At 59.4% G+C, this 16,390-nt stretch overlaps 1 protein-coding gene across 3 annotated transcripts; it reads left to right on the forward strand.

The window, feature by feature from the left end:
• Positions 1-1,648: 1,648 nt before the first annotated feature.
• SCAF1 (SR-related CTD associated factor 1) lies at positions 1,649-15,140 on the forward strand. 3 transcript variants are annotated; one of them, XM_057711621.1, is made up of 11 exons: positions 1,649-1,679; positions 4,406-4,519; positions 4,767-4,824; positions 5,571-5,665; positions 5,977-6,077; positions 6,163-6,278; positions 8,913-11,720; positions 12,387-12,469; positions 12,689-12,907; positions 14,276-14,404; positions 14,707-15,140. In XM_057711621.1, exons 2-11 carry the CDS (start codon positions 4,412-4,414, stop codon positions 14,896-14,898), a joined length of 3,909 nt encoding a protein of 1,302 aa, XP_057567604.1. In that variant the 5' UTR covers positions 1,649-1,679; positions 4,406-4,411; the 3' UTR covers positions 14,899-15,140. The 3 variants fall into 3 exon arrangements, with proteins under 3 accessions (XP_057567604.1, XP_057567603.1, XP_057567601.1); XM_057711620.1 differs by lacking the exon at positions 1,649-1,679 and having other exon boundaries at positions 2,005-4,519; XM_057711618.1 differs by lacking the exon at positions 1,649-1,679 and having other exon boundaries at positions 4,388-4,519; positions 6,166-6,278.
• Positions 15,141-16,390: the final 1,250 nt, after the last annotated feature.

Here is a 16,390-nt window from a genome sequence, read left to right on the forward strand (position 1 = left end):
GGGGGGGGGGAACCGGGCGGGGCCTAGGGGGTGGGCCACGCTAATAAGGCTACTGCATAATCATGAAGTCCAGCAAGAAGGGCTCCTGTCTCGGGACACTTAAGGAGGAGGCAAGGCCAGAGAAAAGGAGGAGCTATGCTAATAAGGGTAGAGGAAAGGCCTTCGCTGAGCAGGGGAATTCCAAGTGGGGCGGGGACATGCTAATGAGAGAACTGTGCGCACCAGGAGCTGCGCCACGCGCTCTCGGCTGGCGCGCCATCTGGGGGCGGGGATATGCTAATAAAGCTCTCGTTCTCTCGGCGGACGGGTAGGGAAGCTCGTTCGGGGTGGGGCTATGGAAATGAGGAACCCTGTGATGCAGCTTCTCAGCGCACCATTCCTGAGGCCTTGCTCTAGTAGGCGGAGCTCGCGGACTCCCGTGCGGCCGTATATAGGCGCGCTCCGAGAAAGGAGCAAGTCCTGAGTGGAAGCTCAACCTACGTCCTGGGATCCTAGCCAAACTCCCGACCCGGGTGTCTGGGCTAGATGCTGGAGGCTCCGCCCGCTAAGGGACCCAGGCTTCCGGTTCCCGCTGTCCCAGCCAAGCGGAAGACAGACTGGGAGGGAAGATGGGGCCCTGGAGGGGGACAGCGGGTAACTGGGCAGGGAGGGGCCGTGAAATCACTGCATTCCTAATCCATGAGCCAGTTCGCCCAAGCCGGGACGCCTGGGTTATGAAGGGTCTTGGGGTCAAGATTTCTGGGTCTTGAAGGAGGAAGAAGCTGAGGGCCCAGACCTCTGGGTCCCTAGGAGAGATCAGGGCTGGAGGTTTGGACTCCCAGGTGCCCGGAAGGAGGGGACCTGGGGGTCCTTACTAGTAGCTTCGGTAAAGGAGGGAGCTGAGGGCCCGGACTTGGATCCAGGGTTTGGAGGGGCTGGAGACCCAAAATTCTGGATCCGAGGGAGTCAGGGTGGGGAATCCGAACATTTGGGTTAGTGTAAGGTACTTGCTTGGGACCAGGAATGGTCTTTTGAGGGCCCGACTTCTGGATCTAAGAGGAAAGAGGGCTCGGACTTCTGAGTTCCAGGGAGGAGGGAAATGTGAATCCGGGCTCCTCTGAGTGAGAGGAATCGGAATTTGGACTTTCCTGTCCTAAATGAGGAGGAGGCTGTAGGGCCGGGCTCCTTGATTCTAAATTTAGAGAGGACTTGGTATCTGGATTCTGGGATCCCCAGAATGTGGGCGGGGCAACTCCCAGCCAGTCCGGCTTTTTTTTTCCTACGGCCCACTTCGCGGAACTACAACTCCCTTGCATCTCTCACGCTGACCGCTCTTTCCGTCACTTCCTTTTCCGCCGCTCTTTCCGCGCGCGTGCAGGGCACTATGGGGCCTCATCGCGGGCTACCGCAACCCCGCCCACTTCACCCCTCACCCCCTTGCTGTCCCCGCGCGGCAGAGGCGACGCGCGGACTACGCCTCCCGGCGTGCGTCGCGCGCACCCTGCCCATGCGCCCCGTTGGCTGCTGGGAAACTGAGTCCAGAGCCTTCCCACCAGCCTTCACGGTACCGTGCTCGGTACTTGAAGTCCCGGCAAGCTCGGCGGCGTTTTAGCTCCACCCCTCTCCTCCCTCTGCTCGCGAGCCCCGCCCCAGCCCGCCCCGCCCCGCGCCGGGGCCGGAGCCGCAGCCCGAGCGGCGGGGTAAGATGGCGGCGGCGGTCCGGGCCGCGGGGCTCGGGCCTATCGGGGTGGGCGGGGCGGAGTCGGGTCGCTAGTTGTCCCAGGGTCCTCCCGGCACGCCGCAGGGCCTGGAGGGCTTAGCGGGGCGGCCTCGGGCCCCGTAGCGGCGGCGGAGCCTGGCGCCGAGCGAGGGGCCTTCCGAAGGCCCCGGGACGCGACTGTGGTGCCGGGGGGCATCCACGGGGCGTCCCCGAGAGGACTGGGGGCGTCCACAGGGCCTGGACTGAGACTGAAGCCTGCCTTTCATCATGTAGCTGGCTTGGGTCATTTCTGTAGGCACTGTTGATCGTCTTTATGAGCTGACCAGAGGCTAGGGTCTGTTTAGAGGGTTCTGGGGCCATCTTGAGATCTTGAGATATGTCCCAGGGGTGAAGGAGATCTGCAAGAGCTGGAGAGTATCTGCAGAGCCAACTGTAGCGTCTGGGCTACGTCTGTTAGGGCTGCGAAGTGTCTGCATAGGCTGACCTGAGGATGCGCTCACCTACATTGGTCTGGGGCCATACAGCTGGGCCTGGAAGAACTGTTTCAGGGTTAGGAAATCTTTTATAGCCACCCAGAGAAGCGGGATGTACCCACTAAGGAAGGGAGGCAAATATGGAGATGTGCTTAGAGGCCTGGATGGCTCTCCAACTTTCTGGGGAGTGTCTAATCTGGGTGACAGGAGGCTGGGGGCAGTTAGAAGGACCTGGAACCATCTAGGTGGCTTTGAGTGTGACTGCAAGAGTGCAGTCTCTATGCCTGGAGCAAATTCGGATGCCTTTGGGGGCCAGATAATTGCGTAGAGAATAAGACAATGAAGAGTGTTGGAAATTTTGCCCAGCTGTATAGTACTTGCCCTTTAGAGAGTAATTCAAATGCAAAATGTTGAAAAATTCTCTGTGACCCTGAGGCTACAGAGAGAGTTATAGTTAGCCCCCTTTGGCCTGGGAAAGTCTATAGGATTGTCTAGCGTCATCTAGTGCCATGCTTTTCAAACTCTTGACCTTGATCTACAGTGAGAAATACATTTTTTCATTTGAGACCCAGCGTACACAGTCATATGAATTTAATACTCAAGTCCCATTAATTAATATTTCCATTTGTGATGTATTGTGAAGAATCTTCTACTGTGTTTGATTTGCTTTCATAACAAGCTATTTGTGAAACTAAACTGTTACCAAGACAATAGTTTGGGAAACTGATCTACAGGGACCTAGCATTGTCTGCAGAGCCTTCTCGGGTCTAAAAGACCCAAGGAGCCGAGGGTGTGTCTGCAAAGCCTGGGGCATGTCTAAATGCACAAGGGAGGATCTTCATACCCCAGAGGGTTTGGGGCTCTGTGGGGCTGTAGTCAGCAAATCTTGATTAAGCTTCTCTTACGGGACAGACACTTTTCCGGTTCAACGCAGCATGTGCTACCCCCCACCTCCTATCCCCAGAGGTGCTGGAGAGCAGCTCCAGGCCTGGGAACATCCAGAGGGGCTTATCAGGGTGTCTTATGAGAGGTGTCTATGGGAGTTAGGGAAGGAGCTGCAGGCTCTTAGAGAGCTGGGAGGCAGCATGGAAGAGCTTTTTGAAAATCTGGTAGGAGGGAGACCCGGGACCAGGGTCTCTCTTTCTTTTTTTTTTGCAGCTCTGCAACTGAGAGTGTGCTGGAGACCTAAGTAGGGGAAACCTGGGCGTTAAAAGCTAAGAATAATTATTGTTACTCTGTATAGAGGGCTTGGGCTGTTAACTCTGTGTCAGGAGTCAGTCTCCTTTCAATTCTCCCAGGCTTTCTCTGAGTTAGATACTCCTATTGGGCCCACTTAGAGATAAGTGGGGAATCAGGGGTTAGGGGTGTTGAAGCTTTCTAGGAACCGTGGGACCAGCACTATTTTCAGAGTAGGAGATTTGACGGTTGCAGGGGAGCCTACAGCTGAAATATTCATATTTTCTGAAGCCCTAATCAAGACCCCCATCAGTCTGAAGAGTGATCTTTCAACTTCCATATAACCTAAGAATTTATGTGCCATTGCAAAGCCTTCAGCCGCGCAGATAGGTGATCTGCAGGGGTCAGATGGGTGATCAGAGGGTGCTCCCTGTGGTATCTGGTGGACAGCATTTCCAAAGTTCGTGTTTTCATTTTCAAAGTGGTATACTGGATTTTGTAGGTCATTCTAGTTCCGTCTTCCATGTGTAAATATATTCTGTTGGGTCCCTTACCATCGAGGAAAATCGATGCTTTAGGAAGCGATGTGGTGTTTGAGGCACACTCAGCACACAGGCACGTATCTCAGTTGGGGAAAGATGGGTTTAGGAGACTTCGGGATGCAGTGTTTGAAATCACAACTCAACAGAAAAAGTCTTGGCTCCCATGAAGGCAAGCTTCCATGAGGTGTTAAAGTTTCGTTGTGGGGGAAGCTGCGGGAACTGGGGTGTGGTGTGTGGAAATAGGCTGGGAAGGCCTCCTTTGACAGAGGTGGCAACTGAAATTCAGACGAGGGGAGAGAGTTGCTCCAGTCCCTCTAGTGTCTGCACTGGGCCTGGTACTTGCCCAGGCCTGGGATGAGGTGGAGGAGGGGAGAGATGCTGAAGGGGATGCTTAAGGGGGATGCAGTGTTGGAGGCCCCTGAGGTCCTCACGTCCATCTTCTCCGTGCACCACCTGACGCTACCATGTCCTGCCCACCAGCCTCTACTCCACACTCTCCCCACCTCCACCCCCAGGTGACCATGGAGGAAGAAGATGAGTCTCGAGGGAAGACAGAGGAGTCAGGCGAGGATCGGGGTGATGGTCCACCAGACAGAGACCCTACGCTTTCTCTTTCTGCTTTTATCTTGGTGAGGCTGCCAGACGCCCGGGGCCAAGGGAAGGAGGGGCCAGGAGTCCAGATTCCAGGGCCCTGACTCCTGGACCCTCGGGGGAGGAGGGGTCGGGGGCCAGAACTCTTGGCCCGTCCGTAGGGTTTGAGTCTGGTTGTAGGGGTGTCTGGAGTGGCTGTCTCCCAGCAGCAGAGCTCGTGATCTTTTGCACGTGTCCCCTGACTGCTCTTTCTTTCCACCCTGTTCACCCTCACCTTTCCTTCAGCGGGCCATTCAGCAGGCGGCGGGAAGTTCCCTGCAGGGGGATCTGCCAAATGATAAAGGTATGCCGGCTTTGGCTTCCGGTTCCGCCTAACCCGCCCCCCATCTCTGCATTCCTCCTCCTAATCTCATTCACATACACTTCCCTGAGGCCCCCAGGGCGCCACCCTCGTGCTGGCACAGGGAGCGGATGGGTTAGACTCCATGGCTGCCTTGGAGGGGCTCACAGTCTGGCGGAGGGGAGACCCAGTCCCAGCACAGAAGTAGCCCAGGGCACCGCAGGAGGGCAGGAGGCCAGCTAAGCTGGTGTGAAGGGAGATGGGGTCCGGGAAGGCTTCAGCGAGGACGTGACAGGTGACCTGTGTCTCGGAGGCTGTATGAGCGTTGCCTGGTGAAGAGGGACGTTCAGTAGGCAGGGGCGGCAGCAGCAGGCATGCAGCCCAGGGGCCACGTTGCTGGACTGAGTTGTGGGTCTTTGGGGCTGGCGGGCAGAGGGTGTTGGCGGGAAGGGAGGCAGGAGTGCCCCTTGGGGACTGGATCACAGCAAGGCTCCAAAGCCAAGCTGACTTGTCTGGACTTCATCCTGAGGGTGGCTGGGAGGACAAATGGGTGAGAGGTTTGGTGCTTCGAGAGAATGTTGGGGAGGTCCTTCTGGGACCCAGGTTGGGAGGCAGTTGGATGCAGGCCGGGAGAGTTGGCCGGAGCTTGGTTCCCTTGTCAGGAGCTAGGCAGGCTCTTTTCCCTCTGTCCCATAAGGTCTCTACATCTAGTCCCCTGTCTCCAACCTCCCATGCAAATCTCTCTCCAGATGGCTCTCTGTGTCATGGCCTTCGATGGAGGCGCTGCCGGAGCCCACGGTCAGAGCCCCGTTCCCAGGAATCAGGGGGGACTGACACGGCTACTGTGAGTAAGAAGAGGGGGCTAGGGACCTGGACTTCTGGGGCTGGGGGAGGAAGGTCTTTGGGGCCTGGATCCCTGAGATGGGGAGATGGGGTTGGGGACTCAGTCTGCTTGCTCTGGGGTGCTGATCAGGGGCAGTATTGGAGGGTCTGAGGGCCTGGTTCCTTGGGTCCTGGAGGCAGTCAGGTTGAGGGACTCTGTTGAATCCACATGTTTCCATAGGGTCTCAGATGTCTGGGTTACTGAGAGGTTAGGGCCTGTGTGGGTCCTCACATGAGCAGGGACAGGGTGGAGCCCCTCGTGGCCTATTCCAGGTGTTGGACGTGGCTGCTGACGGCCTCCTCGTGGGGCTGGTGAGCGTCCTGGATCCCCCAGATACCTGGGTTCCCAGCCACCTGGACCTGCGGCCTGGCGAGTGAGTATCTGGGCAGCTGGAGTGGGAGAGGCCCCCAGCGTGGGACTTGGACGCACCTTTGATGCTCACTCACCCCATCTTGCAGAAGCGAGGACATGCTGGAGCTGGTGGCCGAGGTCCGAATTGGGGACAGGGATCCGGTCCCTCTTCCCGTACCCAGCCTGCTGCCCCGCCTCAGGGCCTGGAGGACGGGCAAAACGGGTATGTGGGGCCAGGGCCAAGTTGGCAGGTGGTCAGCCTTGGCGTTGCACGAGCGTTCGCTGTCGTTGGTAGTAATAGTAGCGATGATTATGCCGTTTAGACAAAATCTGTACTTTAACAGCTTTTTCCTGTTAGACTTCAGTAAAGGCTGTGTGCACGTGCAGATGTGAATAAAGCTGAAACTGACCTGAGAGCTGCCACGTGGGAGCAGTTAGTGCACGTCCAGGGCTCTGCACAGCAGTGTAACTGCGTTAGGAATTCATCTCCCCAGGACGAGGGACTCCCAGCATCTCTGACTCCCAAGAGGAGAAAGGTCTGAAAGAGGGAAGTTGCTTGCTCGAGGTGGCACAGCCAGTTGCTCAGTGGGGGCCCTGGGCCCTGAGCTCGGGGCCTTCTGTGTGTAAAGCCGGAGTTTTTGACTTCCGCTATGTGCGTCTTTGTGAGGGGGTCTGCTCCCCAGCTCCGCACGTGGTGGTAAGCCCTTGAGTGGCGTAGAGCAGAGGGTCTCAAACTCGAAAGGGCATCAGAATCACCATGGAGGACTGGTTGATCCACAGGTCGCGGGGCCCATCACAGGGTTTCTGATTCAGCAGGTCTGGGGTCGGGCCCAGGAATTTGCATTTCTAACTCACTCCCCGGCGAAGCTTTTGCTGTTCTCCCGGGACCCTGATGAGAACCTTGGGTTTAGACTTCCCTTCTGCATGTGCACAGATACCTGGGGAGGGGCGGAGAGGAGAGGAAGACGTAGCAGTAGGTCAGCTACGAGCAACTGTTCTGCCAGAGGCTCACACACCCTCTGAACCAGTTCACGTTTTTCTTGCCCTTTTTTTTTGCTTATCCATTTTTTTTCTCATCCAAGTAAGCTGCATGACTTACTTATCCATTAGGCTCAGGGGACATGGTGCCCAGGGCCCACTGCACTCTTAGGGGCCCACAAAAGTATTTTCATTTCTTTTATTACTTTAAAAATTTTTATTTATTTCTTTGCTTGCACCACGCAGCTTGTGGGATATCAGTTCCCCAGCCAGGGATTGAACCCAGGCCCTCTGCATTGAAAGCCCATAATCCTAACGACTAGGCCGCCAGGGAATTCCCTCTTCATTTGTTTTAAAATCAGAAGCCATAGGGGATAAGTAAACAAGTGGACGGGACAGTGTTCCAATCAAACCTTATTTACAAAAACAGACGGTGTGTGGGAGTTGGCCCCTGGGCCTTAAGTGATATCCATAGGTGTGTCTGGAACCTAATAGCTGTTTTCAGTAGGACTCTGGAGTTCTGTTTTGTTTTCTTGTTTCAAGTGTTCTCTGGTTTTCGTTCAGAAAATATTAGGAACACAAGAAAAAGAAAAGAAACTCACCTGAGTCGTATCCTGAAAAAACACTATTTGTAAAGAGCTGTGTCTCATGTTTGCAGACATTTGCCTTAGGCAGTGGTAAAAACAGTCAGGATAGTCAGGGTAGTCAGAGCTGGTGCTCAGCAAGTCCTTGAAGGCAGGGGTTTTTGTCTCTTGTCTGCAGTTCTATTCTCAATACCCCAAACCGCACCTGTTAGATTGGCAATCAGAAAAAATGTGTTGAACGACTGAGCAAACTCCCATTTTATAGATGAGGAAGCTGAGGCAGACAGCAGTTGAGTTACTCGCCCTCCGGCATGTCGAGGGTGAGGGCTGGAGCCCGGGATCCGGGTCGGGAGGTGGCTCTGGCGCTGCCCTATCAGCCCCGGGCTTTCCCGGCACTGTCCACATGACCGTGCCAGTGTCTTTGCTCCGGCAGGAACCTGGCAGTTACATGTGGTTGAGAGAGTGGCCTCTGGACTCCGATGTGTGTGTCTGAACCCTGGCTGAGCTACCCACCCCGGGGCAGTCTCGCTCATTTCTCTCCAGATGTGTGACTAGCTGAAACTGTGAAGTGCTTTGAAAGCAAGGTCTCGGGAGGGCGGACGAAATAATGGAGGAAAGCACTGTGGCTGGCCTCGTTAGTGATGTCTGAGTCCTAAGTAGATGTCGCCCCTGGAATGGGGATGATCACAGAGTGACAAGGATGCCGTGAGGACTCAGGCTGTCAGGCATCACCAGCTCTGCCACTTCCTGAGTCTAGAGAAGGAGTCTCACCTTCTCAGCCTCATGGAAGGCCTTCTGTACAGAGGCATAGATCCCCACATGAGGCAGCCAGCCCAGCAGGCAAGGGCTTGGCCTGGCAGGTGGTCTCAGAGGTTGGAACCCCGGCTCTCCCATCTCTGCCTGTGCCTCCTGTGGGAACATTGCTGCAGTCATTGGTCAGGGCATTTTGGGGCTGCAGGCCACCCTGTGTCTCAGGATGTGAGAGCACAGACTCGGGGAGCCACGTTCACCAAGTTTGCACCTTGACTCCCTGCTGCTGACTGCACCAGGGGAAGAGGCTGCTGCGCTCTGTGGCCCAGTTTCCTCCTGGGACCCTGGGTTGCAGTACCTACAGCGTGGAGTTATTAGGAGTGTCCTATGTGTTGACACACGTGAAGCACTGGGAGCAGTGCCTGCTGGTGAGGCGAGCGCTGAGTGAGGGGGACCAGTCGATGGGGTGCTATCCTGCCTGCGGCCCCTCCGCCGCACCGGGATAGGCACCTGACCGCCTTTCTGTCTCGGCTCTTCCCTTGCAGTTTCTCCGCAGTCTCACTCTTCCCGACCCACCTGTGCCCGCCACCTCCTCACCCTGGGCACCGGAGACGGGGGCCCTGCCCCACCCCCTGCCCCCTCCTCTGCATCCTCCTCACCTTCCCCTTCCCCCTCATCATCCTCTCCTTCCCCGCCTCCCCCTCCACCACCACCAGCCCCTCCGGCCCCTCCTGCACCCCGGTTCGATATCTATGACCCCTTCCACCCCACCGACGAGGCCTATTCCCCACCACCTGCTCCGGAACAGAAGTACGACCCCTTTGAGCCCACTGGCTCCAACCCCAGCTCATCGGCGGGGACCCCCTCACCTGAGGAGGAGGAGGAGGAGGAAGAGGAGGAAGAAGAGGAGGAGGAAGGCCTGTCCCAGAGCATCAGCCGCATCTCGGAGACCCTGGCGGGCATCTACGATGATAACAGCCTGAGCCAGGACTTCCCAGGTGACGAGAGCCCCGGCCCGGACCCCCAGCCCCTGCAGCCGACTCCAGCCCCTGCCACACCGCCCCAGGCCGACTCCACCCGGGCCGACGGAGCCACCCGCAGGCGAGTCTTTGTGGTGGGGACGGAGGCGGAGGCCTGTCGGGAAGGCAAGGTCTCCGTGGAGGTGGTGACAGCCGGTGGAGCCGCCCTCCCACCGCCGCTGCTGCCGCCGGGCGACTCAGAGATTGAAGAGGGCGAGATCGTCCAGCCCGAGGAGGAGCCCAGGATGGCGCCCTCCCTCTTCCGGGCCGGCGGCCGGGCCGCACGACCCCCTCCCGCGGCCCCGGCCCCCGCCGCGGCCCAGCCCCCGCCCCCGCCGCCCGCCCCCCGGGCGCCCGAGGGGGACGACTTCCTGTCGCTGCACGCGGAGTCCGACGGCGAGGGCGCCCTGCAGGTGGACCTGGGGGAGCCGGCCCCCGCCCCGCCCGCCGCAGACGCGCGCTGGGGCGGCCTGGACCTGCGCCGCAAGATCCTGACGCAGCGGCGCGAGCGCTACCGGCAGCGCTCGCCCTCCCCGGCCGCCGCCCCCGCCGCCGCCGCCGCCCCCGCCGGCCCGCCCACCCGCAAGAAGTCGAGGCGGGAGCGCAAGCGGAGCGGCGGCGACGCCAAGGAGGCCGCCTCGTCCTCCTCCGCTGCGCAGCCCGCCGCGCCGGCCCCGGCCTCCCCCTGGGACTCCAAGAAGCACCGCTCCCGGGACCGCAAGCCGGGCTCCCACGCCTCGTCGTCCGCCCGCCGCCGCTCGCGGTCCCGCTCCGCCCGCCGCCGCTCGCGGAGCACCGACCGGCGCCGCGGGGGCAGCCGCAGGTCCAGGTCCCGGGAGAAGAGGCGGCGGCGGCGGCGCTCAAACTCCCCGCCCCCGGCCACCTCCTCGTCGTCGTCCTCCAGGCGTGAGCGGCACCGCGGCAAGCACCGGGATGGCGGCGGCAGCAAGAAGAAGAAGAAGCGGTCGCGGTCCCGGGGCGAGAAGCGGTCTGGGGACAGTGAGAAGGGCCCTGCCCCGGCCCAGCCGCCCTCCGGCTCCACCTCCTTGGGCGGAGAGCGAGACAGCCGCCGCCGGGGGGCCGTGCCGCCCTCCATCCAGGACCTCACGGACCACGATCTCTTCGCCATCAAGCGGACCATCACCGTGGGCCGGCCGGACAAGCCTGACCCCCGAGGTCCCTCACCGGCTCCGGCCTTGTCGCCCAAGCGCGAGGTCCTGTACGACTCAGAGGGACTGAGCGCCGAGGAGCGGGGCGGCAAGAGCAGTGAGAAGGACCGGCGCCGCTCCGGGGCTGCCTCCTCCTCGTCTTCCTCCCGGGAGAAGGGATCGCGGAGGAAGGCGCTGGATGGGGGGGATCGGGACCGGGACAGGGACAGAGATAGGGACAGGGACAGGTCATCCAAGAAGGCCCGGCCCCCCAAGGAGTTGGCCCCCTCCTCAGGGCCCCCGCCAAAGCCACCGGTCAGCAGCGGCTCAGGCTCCTCGTCCTCGTCGTCATCCTCATCCTCCCGGAAGGTGAAGCTGCAGTCCAAGGTGGCAGTGCTGATCCGAGAGGGTGTCAGCAGCACCACACCGGCCAAGGAGGCCACTTCTGCCGGCCTGGGTTCTATCGGAGTCAAGTTCAGCCGAGACCGAGAGAGCCGCTCCCCCTTCCTCAAGCCAGATGAGCGGGCCCCTGCTGAGGTGGCCAAAGCAGCTCAGGGCAGCACCAAGCCCAAAAAGACCAAGGTCAAGGCCAAGGCTGGGGCCAAGAAAGCCAAGGGGACCAAGGGAAAGACCAAGCCATCCAAGACCAGGAAAAAGATCCGCAGCGGGGGCAGCAGCGGGGGCAGCAGCGGCCCTGTGACGCTGAAGAAGTCCAAGGCGGATAGCTGCAGCCAGGCGGCGGGCACCAAGGGGGCCGAGGAGCCCTCCTGGTCTGGGGAAGAGCGGGCAGCCAAGGCCCCTAGCACCCCACCCCCCAAGGCGGCCCCTCCACCCCCCGCGCTCACGCCCGATTCGCAGACTGTGGATAGCAGCTGCAAGACACCCGAGGTCTCCTTCTTGCCAGAAGAGGCTGCTGAGGAGGCTGGGGTCCGAGGTGGGGCGGAGGAGGAGGAGGAGGAAGAAGAGGAGGAGGAGGAGGAGGAGGAGCAGCAACCGGCCACCACCACGGCCACCAGCACAGCTGCCGCCGCTCCAAGCACCGCCCCTAGTGCGGGGTCCACAGCTGGTGACTCGGGGGCGGAGGATGGGCCTGCTCCCCGTGTCTCCCAGCTGCCCACACTGCCCCCACCCATGCCCTGGAACCTGCCCGCTGGTGTGGACTGCACTACCAGTGGCGTCCTGGCCTGTGAGTGTCCCCCTGGGGGGCTGGGGCAGACTGGGACTCAGACAGGATCAGGGAGGAGAAGGTCATATGGGGACAAACTCGGAGGCAGTGGAGATACCTTGGAAGGGGTGGGTATATAATGACCAGGACTGGGAGGGCCTCGGTTGGGTGAGGGCCAGTCAGGGTCTGCTCAGAAGGTTCCATGATGTCTAGGTGCACTGGAAGAGAGCAGGGCAGATGGGAGCAGCAGGGGGCCAGTCTAGCACAGATTGGAGGAGTGGGATGTGTCCTGGGGTCTGCCTAGAGGTAGACTGGAATAAGCTTGGTGGAAGGGACTGGAAGGGATGGGGGAGCAGGAAGCAGTGTCCCTTAGTGGATGGCAGGAGCCTCTGCTAGACTGCAGAGGTGGAGAGAGAGGCTGCGGGACCAACTGTTACTGTGTGACCCTGGCCACCCCCCTGCCTCACCACTCCCACCCCACCCAACCCACACTTGACTCCTAAGAACATACAGGGTGTAGGCTGGTTCTCTTAGTGGCTAAGGCCGCCTTTTCCAGGTTCTGAGCCTAAGACCTTATGGCCTGTTGCGGGCCCAGGGTGGGAGGTGGCAGCATGTGGCTGGGTAAGGCTCACCCTCTCCTCTCACATCAACTCCCAATCTGTGTCATCCGCTCTCCACCTCCTGCAGTGACTGCACTTCTCTTCAAGATGGAAGAAGCCAATCTGGCAAGCCGAGCAAAGGCCCAGGAGCTGATCCAGGCCACCAACCAGGTGGGCTTCCCTGGGGAAGAGTCCCCGCAGCCCCTTCAGTTGTCCCCTGCTTCGGGTTAGGAGAGGAACTTCAGCTCCCAGCAGGCTTTGGGGCAAGGTATCAGCTGGAAGAGGAGCCTGTTGCCTCTGGGGCTGTTGGGAAATCAGGGTGGGAACAGGGGTACCTGTTCCGTCTTCCCATCCCCCTCCCTCTGCTCATCCTCCAACCTTTTTCCACAGATCCTCAGCCACAGGAAGCCCCCCTCAAATCTAGGGGTGACGCCAGCTCCTGTGCCCACCTCTCTGGGTCTGCCCCCTGGCCCTTCCAGCTACCTGCTCCCTGGCAGCCTCCCCCTGGGGGGCTGTGGCTCTACCCCTCCCACCCCCACCGGGCTGGCTGCAGCATCTGACAAGAGAGAGGGCAGCAGCAGCTCCGAGGGACGTGGGGACACAGACAAGGTGAACTGGGCTTGGGAGAGCTGGGTTGATAGTGGCGGTTTTGCGGAGAACTCGGGCAGATACTGAGATGCAGGGGCCGGAGGAGAAAGGTAGAGACTGATGCCAGCTGATGAGGACTTAGATAAAACTGAAGTCATTCAATTGTAAGGAACGAAACTTTCACTTGAGTGGATGATTGGGCAAGGGGTGCTAGTCAGGTTTTTAAAGAACTTCATATAGAGACAGGGTGGGGTAGGAGGAAGGGGGGAGAGAGAGAGAGGGATAGAAACACACGCATATTTATACAGATACCCACTACAGTTTACTCCTTGCTTCCCGCTCTCTCTTTCTCCCTCTAACCCCAGTGTTTGTGTTTAAGGAGGGTGGGGGTGGTTTACAAACGAAAAATCAAGCGTTTGTTCCTGGACAGGAGGGAGGGAGGATGGGTGCCGGGCAAACAGGTACCCCCCGCCACCTCACCCCACTACGACTGGCTCCACCGCCTGGGCCTTGGCGCTGTGTACCTTTTGGTTGGGTCTGGATGTTGGTCGCTGGTTGCTGGTCGCTGTGGTCCTGTCACCAGTGCTGATGGCGCTGCCCACCCTTCTGCACCCCATGTATGGCGCTGGAAGGGAAGCAGAGCAAACCCCCCTACTGTGAGCCCCACAGAAATGGAGGTGGGGGCCACAGCTTTGATGGACACTTGTCCACGGCCCGCGCCGTGGGCTGCAGGACAGGGACGTGTGGGCCCTGCCTGTGAGGAGCAGCAGGTCCCTGCTCTGCCATTGAGGCTGCCCTGTCTGTTCTCTGCCGTTGTCCCCTTTCGCCACATACGAGGCGGGTGTGGACCACGATCCCTTTCTCTTGGCTGCATCTCTAGAAACCCACTCCTGTGGGGCGAGGGAGCCCTGAGGAGTTCCCCCGGGATGGCCGTGGCTCCCCCTGCACATCACCCGGCAGCTGACGTTCTTGTCTCACGGGAGATGTTGGCCCTAGAGTCTGGAGTGTCCTGCCCTTCCCAGGCCTCAGTTTACCTGCCCCATCTTCTCTGGGACGGTAGGGAACAGCCACCTGGCTCAGGTCTGTCTCCTTCCCAGACTGTAAGGGCAGGGGACACATGGGTCCTGGTCATGGACACCTGGGACAGCCCAGGGTCCAGTCTGGAGAAGATGCTAGTGACATTGAGAGGCCCAGGCCTGGCCTGGGGTCTGAGGTGACTGCAGCAAGGGGAGCACAGGGCAGACCCTAAGCAGGACTTCCACCTGCGGGAAGTAGCTGGGTGGTCAAGAAGACCGAGCTGGTGGGCAGGTTGAGTGGAGGCAGGGGTTCTGCAGGAACTCACCTGGCCTTTGATGTCCCTTCTTCCCACGCTGTCACCACCCCCGCCAGTATCTCAAGAAGCTGCACACACAGGAGCGGGCAGTGGAGGAGGTGAAGCTGGCCATCAAGCCGTATTATCAGAAGAAGGACATCACCAAGGAGGAATACAAGGACATCCTGAGGAAGGCCGTCCACAAGGTGGGACCTAGAGGGAGACAAATGCACAGAGGTGGGGAGAGAATGAGACGGAGTGATGGACGTGAGCAGACAGACATACAGAGATTGGGAGACAGGGATGGTGGGTCAGTCTGTGAGGTGAGAGGGTGACAGGATTTCCTCAAGGCCACCTGGGCCTCTTCTGCTGGCATCAGGAGGACAAGTAGGGACGTTGGCCTGGACCTCGGGGGAGGGGCTCCTATCCCAGTCCCAGCTGTGCTCAGCGGTCCAGGTGCAGGGGACCCTGGGGCTGGCGGTGACTGCAGCTGCCCCTTGTCCCTCAGATCTGCCACAGCAAAAGTGGGGAGATCAACCCGGTGAAGGTGAGCAACCTGGTGCGCGCCTACGTCCAACGCTACCGCTACTTCCGCAAGCACGGCCGCAAGCCAGGGGACCCCCCGGGGCCCCCGAGGCCGCCCAAGGAGCCGGGACCTCCTGACAAGGGCGGCCCGGGCCTGCCCCTGCCCCCTCTCTGAGATACCCAGCCGCCCCTTTCTTCCTTCGCCGCCTCTCTGGAATTCTGGACGTATTTATGGCTCTGCCTCCCTACGTCCCTCCCCCATCAGTGGGATGACTGGGGGAGGGTTGCTGCGGGAACGAGGAGAGCCCCCCTGCCCAGCCCCATGCCCATCTCCCTCGCCCTGGAGCCTGTGCCCATTGCCCCTCCCCTCTGTTCGTGTCCCTCCCCCAATTTCATTAAAGATTTCATGAAATGTTACCCCTGAGCCCCGTGATTTTTAGCTCTTTCTTTTCAGAGTCCAGTTTGGGAAAGGGTTGGGGAGGAGACGTGGCCCAGTTGTGAGGGTGGTTAGCGGGGAGCGTAGACAGTTTGGGGAAAGTGCATTCCTCTCACTGGGCCTGTTTCTTTGTTTACGAAGTGGATGTTGTGAGGATTAAGTAAGACCCAGGCGGGTGAAGCACTAGAACTGGACCTGGCACCTAGGGAGCCGTTGCTATTGATAGTGAGTGGTGGTGAGGGTAGGGAGCGGTCTCTGCCCCACCTGGTCCGTGTCTGTCCAGCTCAGGGCCTCTAGGTGCTATCTGTCTCCTTGGAATTGCCTCAGAAACAGGATCTTTGTCCTCCATTCAGTTGAATTCTCTTTTTACCAGTCCTGTGAGGCTGGGGTGACCTAATTGACTTTCCTGAGATAGGGAAACTGAGGTACAGAGCAGCAAGGGCCACACAATGAGTCAGGGCTGTGCTGGCCTCCATTAGTCCCTGTTACCCAGAACTCAGGTGTTGTGAGGAGAGGTGGGCGTGCCCAGGCTGCAGGGGTGGGTGGGTTCCCGTTGGGGATGGGCTCAGAAATCCTTTACAACTGGCCCTTGCAGGCCCACACAGAGGGGAACCCAGGGCCCAGAAGGGAGAAGGACTTGCTTGAGGTCACCTAGCAGGAGTTGGGAGGGGACCCAAGGCCCCTGACAGGCAGGACAGTCAGGCAAAAAGCTCTCTGCTTACTGGACGTTGGCCTGAACTGTTTGTAGGTAAGATGGGGGTTCCAGATTGAGCCTCGAGGCCACCCTCAAAGAGTGGCAACTTTAGAGTCAGACCTGGATTCTGTTTTTTTTTTTGGCTGCACGCAGGCTTTCTCTAGTTGCAGTGTGTGGACTTCTCATTCCGGTGGCTTCTCCATGGGCTTCAGTAGTTGCAGCACACGGGGTCAGTAGTTGCAGTGTGTGAGCTCAGTAGTTGTGGCCTGTGGGCTCTAGGACGTGTGGGCTTCAGTAGTTGTGGCTCTCAGGCTCCAGAGCGCAGGCTCAGTAGTTGTGGTGCATGGGCTTAGTTGCTCCGTGGCAAGTGGGACCTTCCCAGACCAGGGATTGAACTGGTGTCCCCTGCATTCGCAGGCTGATTCTTAACCATTGGGCCACCAAGGAAGTTCCAGACCTGGATTCTGACCTGTCTTATATTTCCTCCTTTGTGACCTTTGCTCCTCTCCAAGCTTCAGTGTCTTGGTCTATAAAACA

The sequence above is a fragment of the Hippopotamus amphibius genome, chromosome 16 (genome assembly GCF_030028045.1).
Source record: "Hippopotamus amphibius kiboko isolate mHipAmp2 chromosome 16, mHipAmp2.hap2, whole genome shotgun sequence".
In the NCBI taxonomy this organism is placed as follows: domain Eukaryota; kingdom Metazoa; phylum Chordata; class Mammalia; order Artiodactyla; family Hippopotamidae; genus Hippopotamus; species Hippopotamus amphibius.

Coding starts and splice junctions, on each gene's coding strand:
- SCAF1 (XM_057711620.1), top strand. CDS start 4,355: ATGTCCTGCCCACCAGCCTCTACTCCACACTCTCCCCACCTCCACCCC. Junction 11,721..12,386: donor TACCAGTGGCGTCCTGGCCT/GTGAGTGTCCCC, acceptor CACCTCCTGCAG/TGACTGCACTTCTCTTCAAG. Junction 12,470..12,688: donor TGATCCAGGCCACCAACCAG/GTGGGCTTCCCT, acceptor CTTTTTCCACAG/ATCCTCAGCCACAGGAAGCC.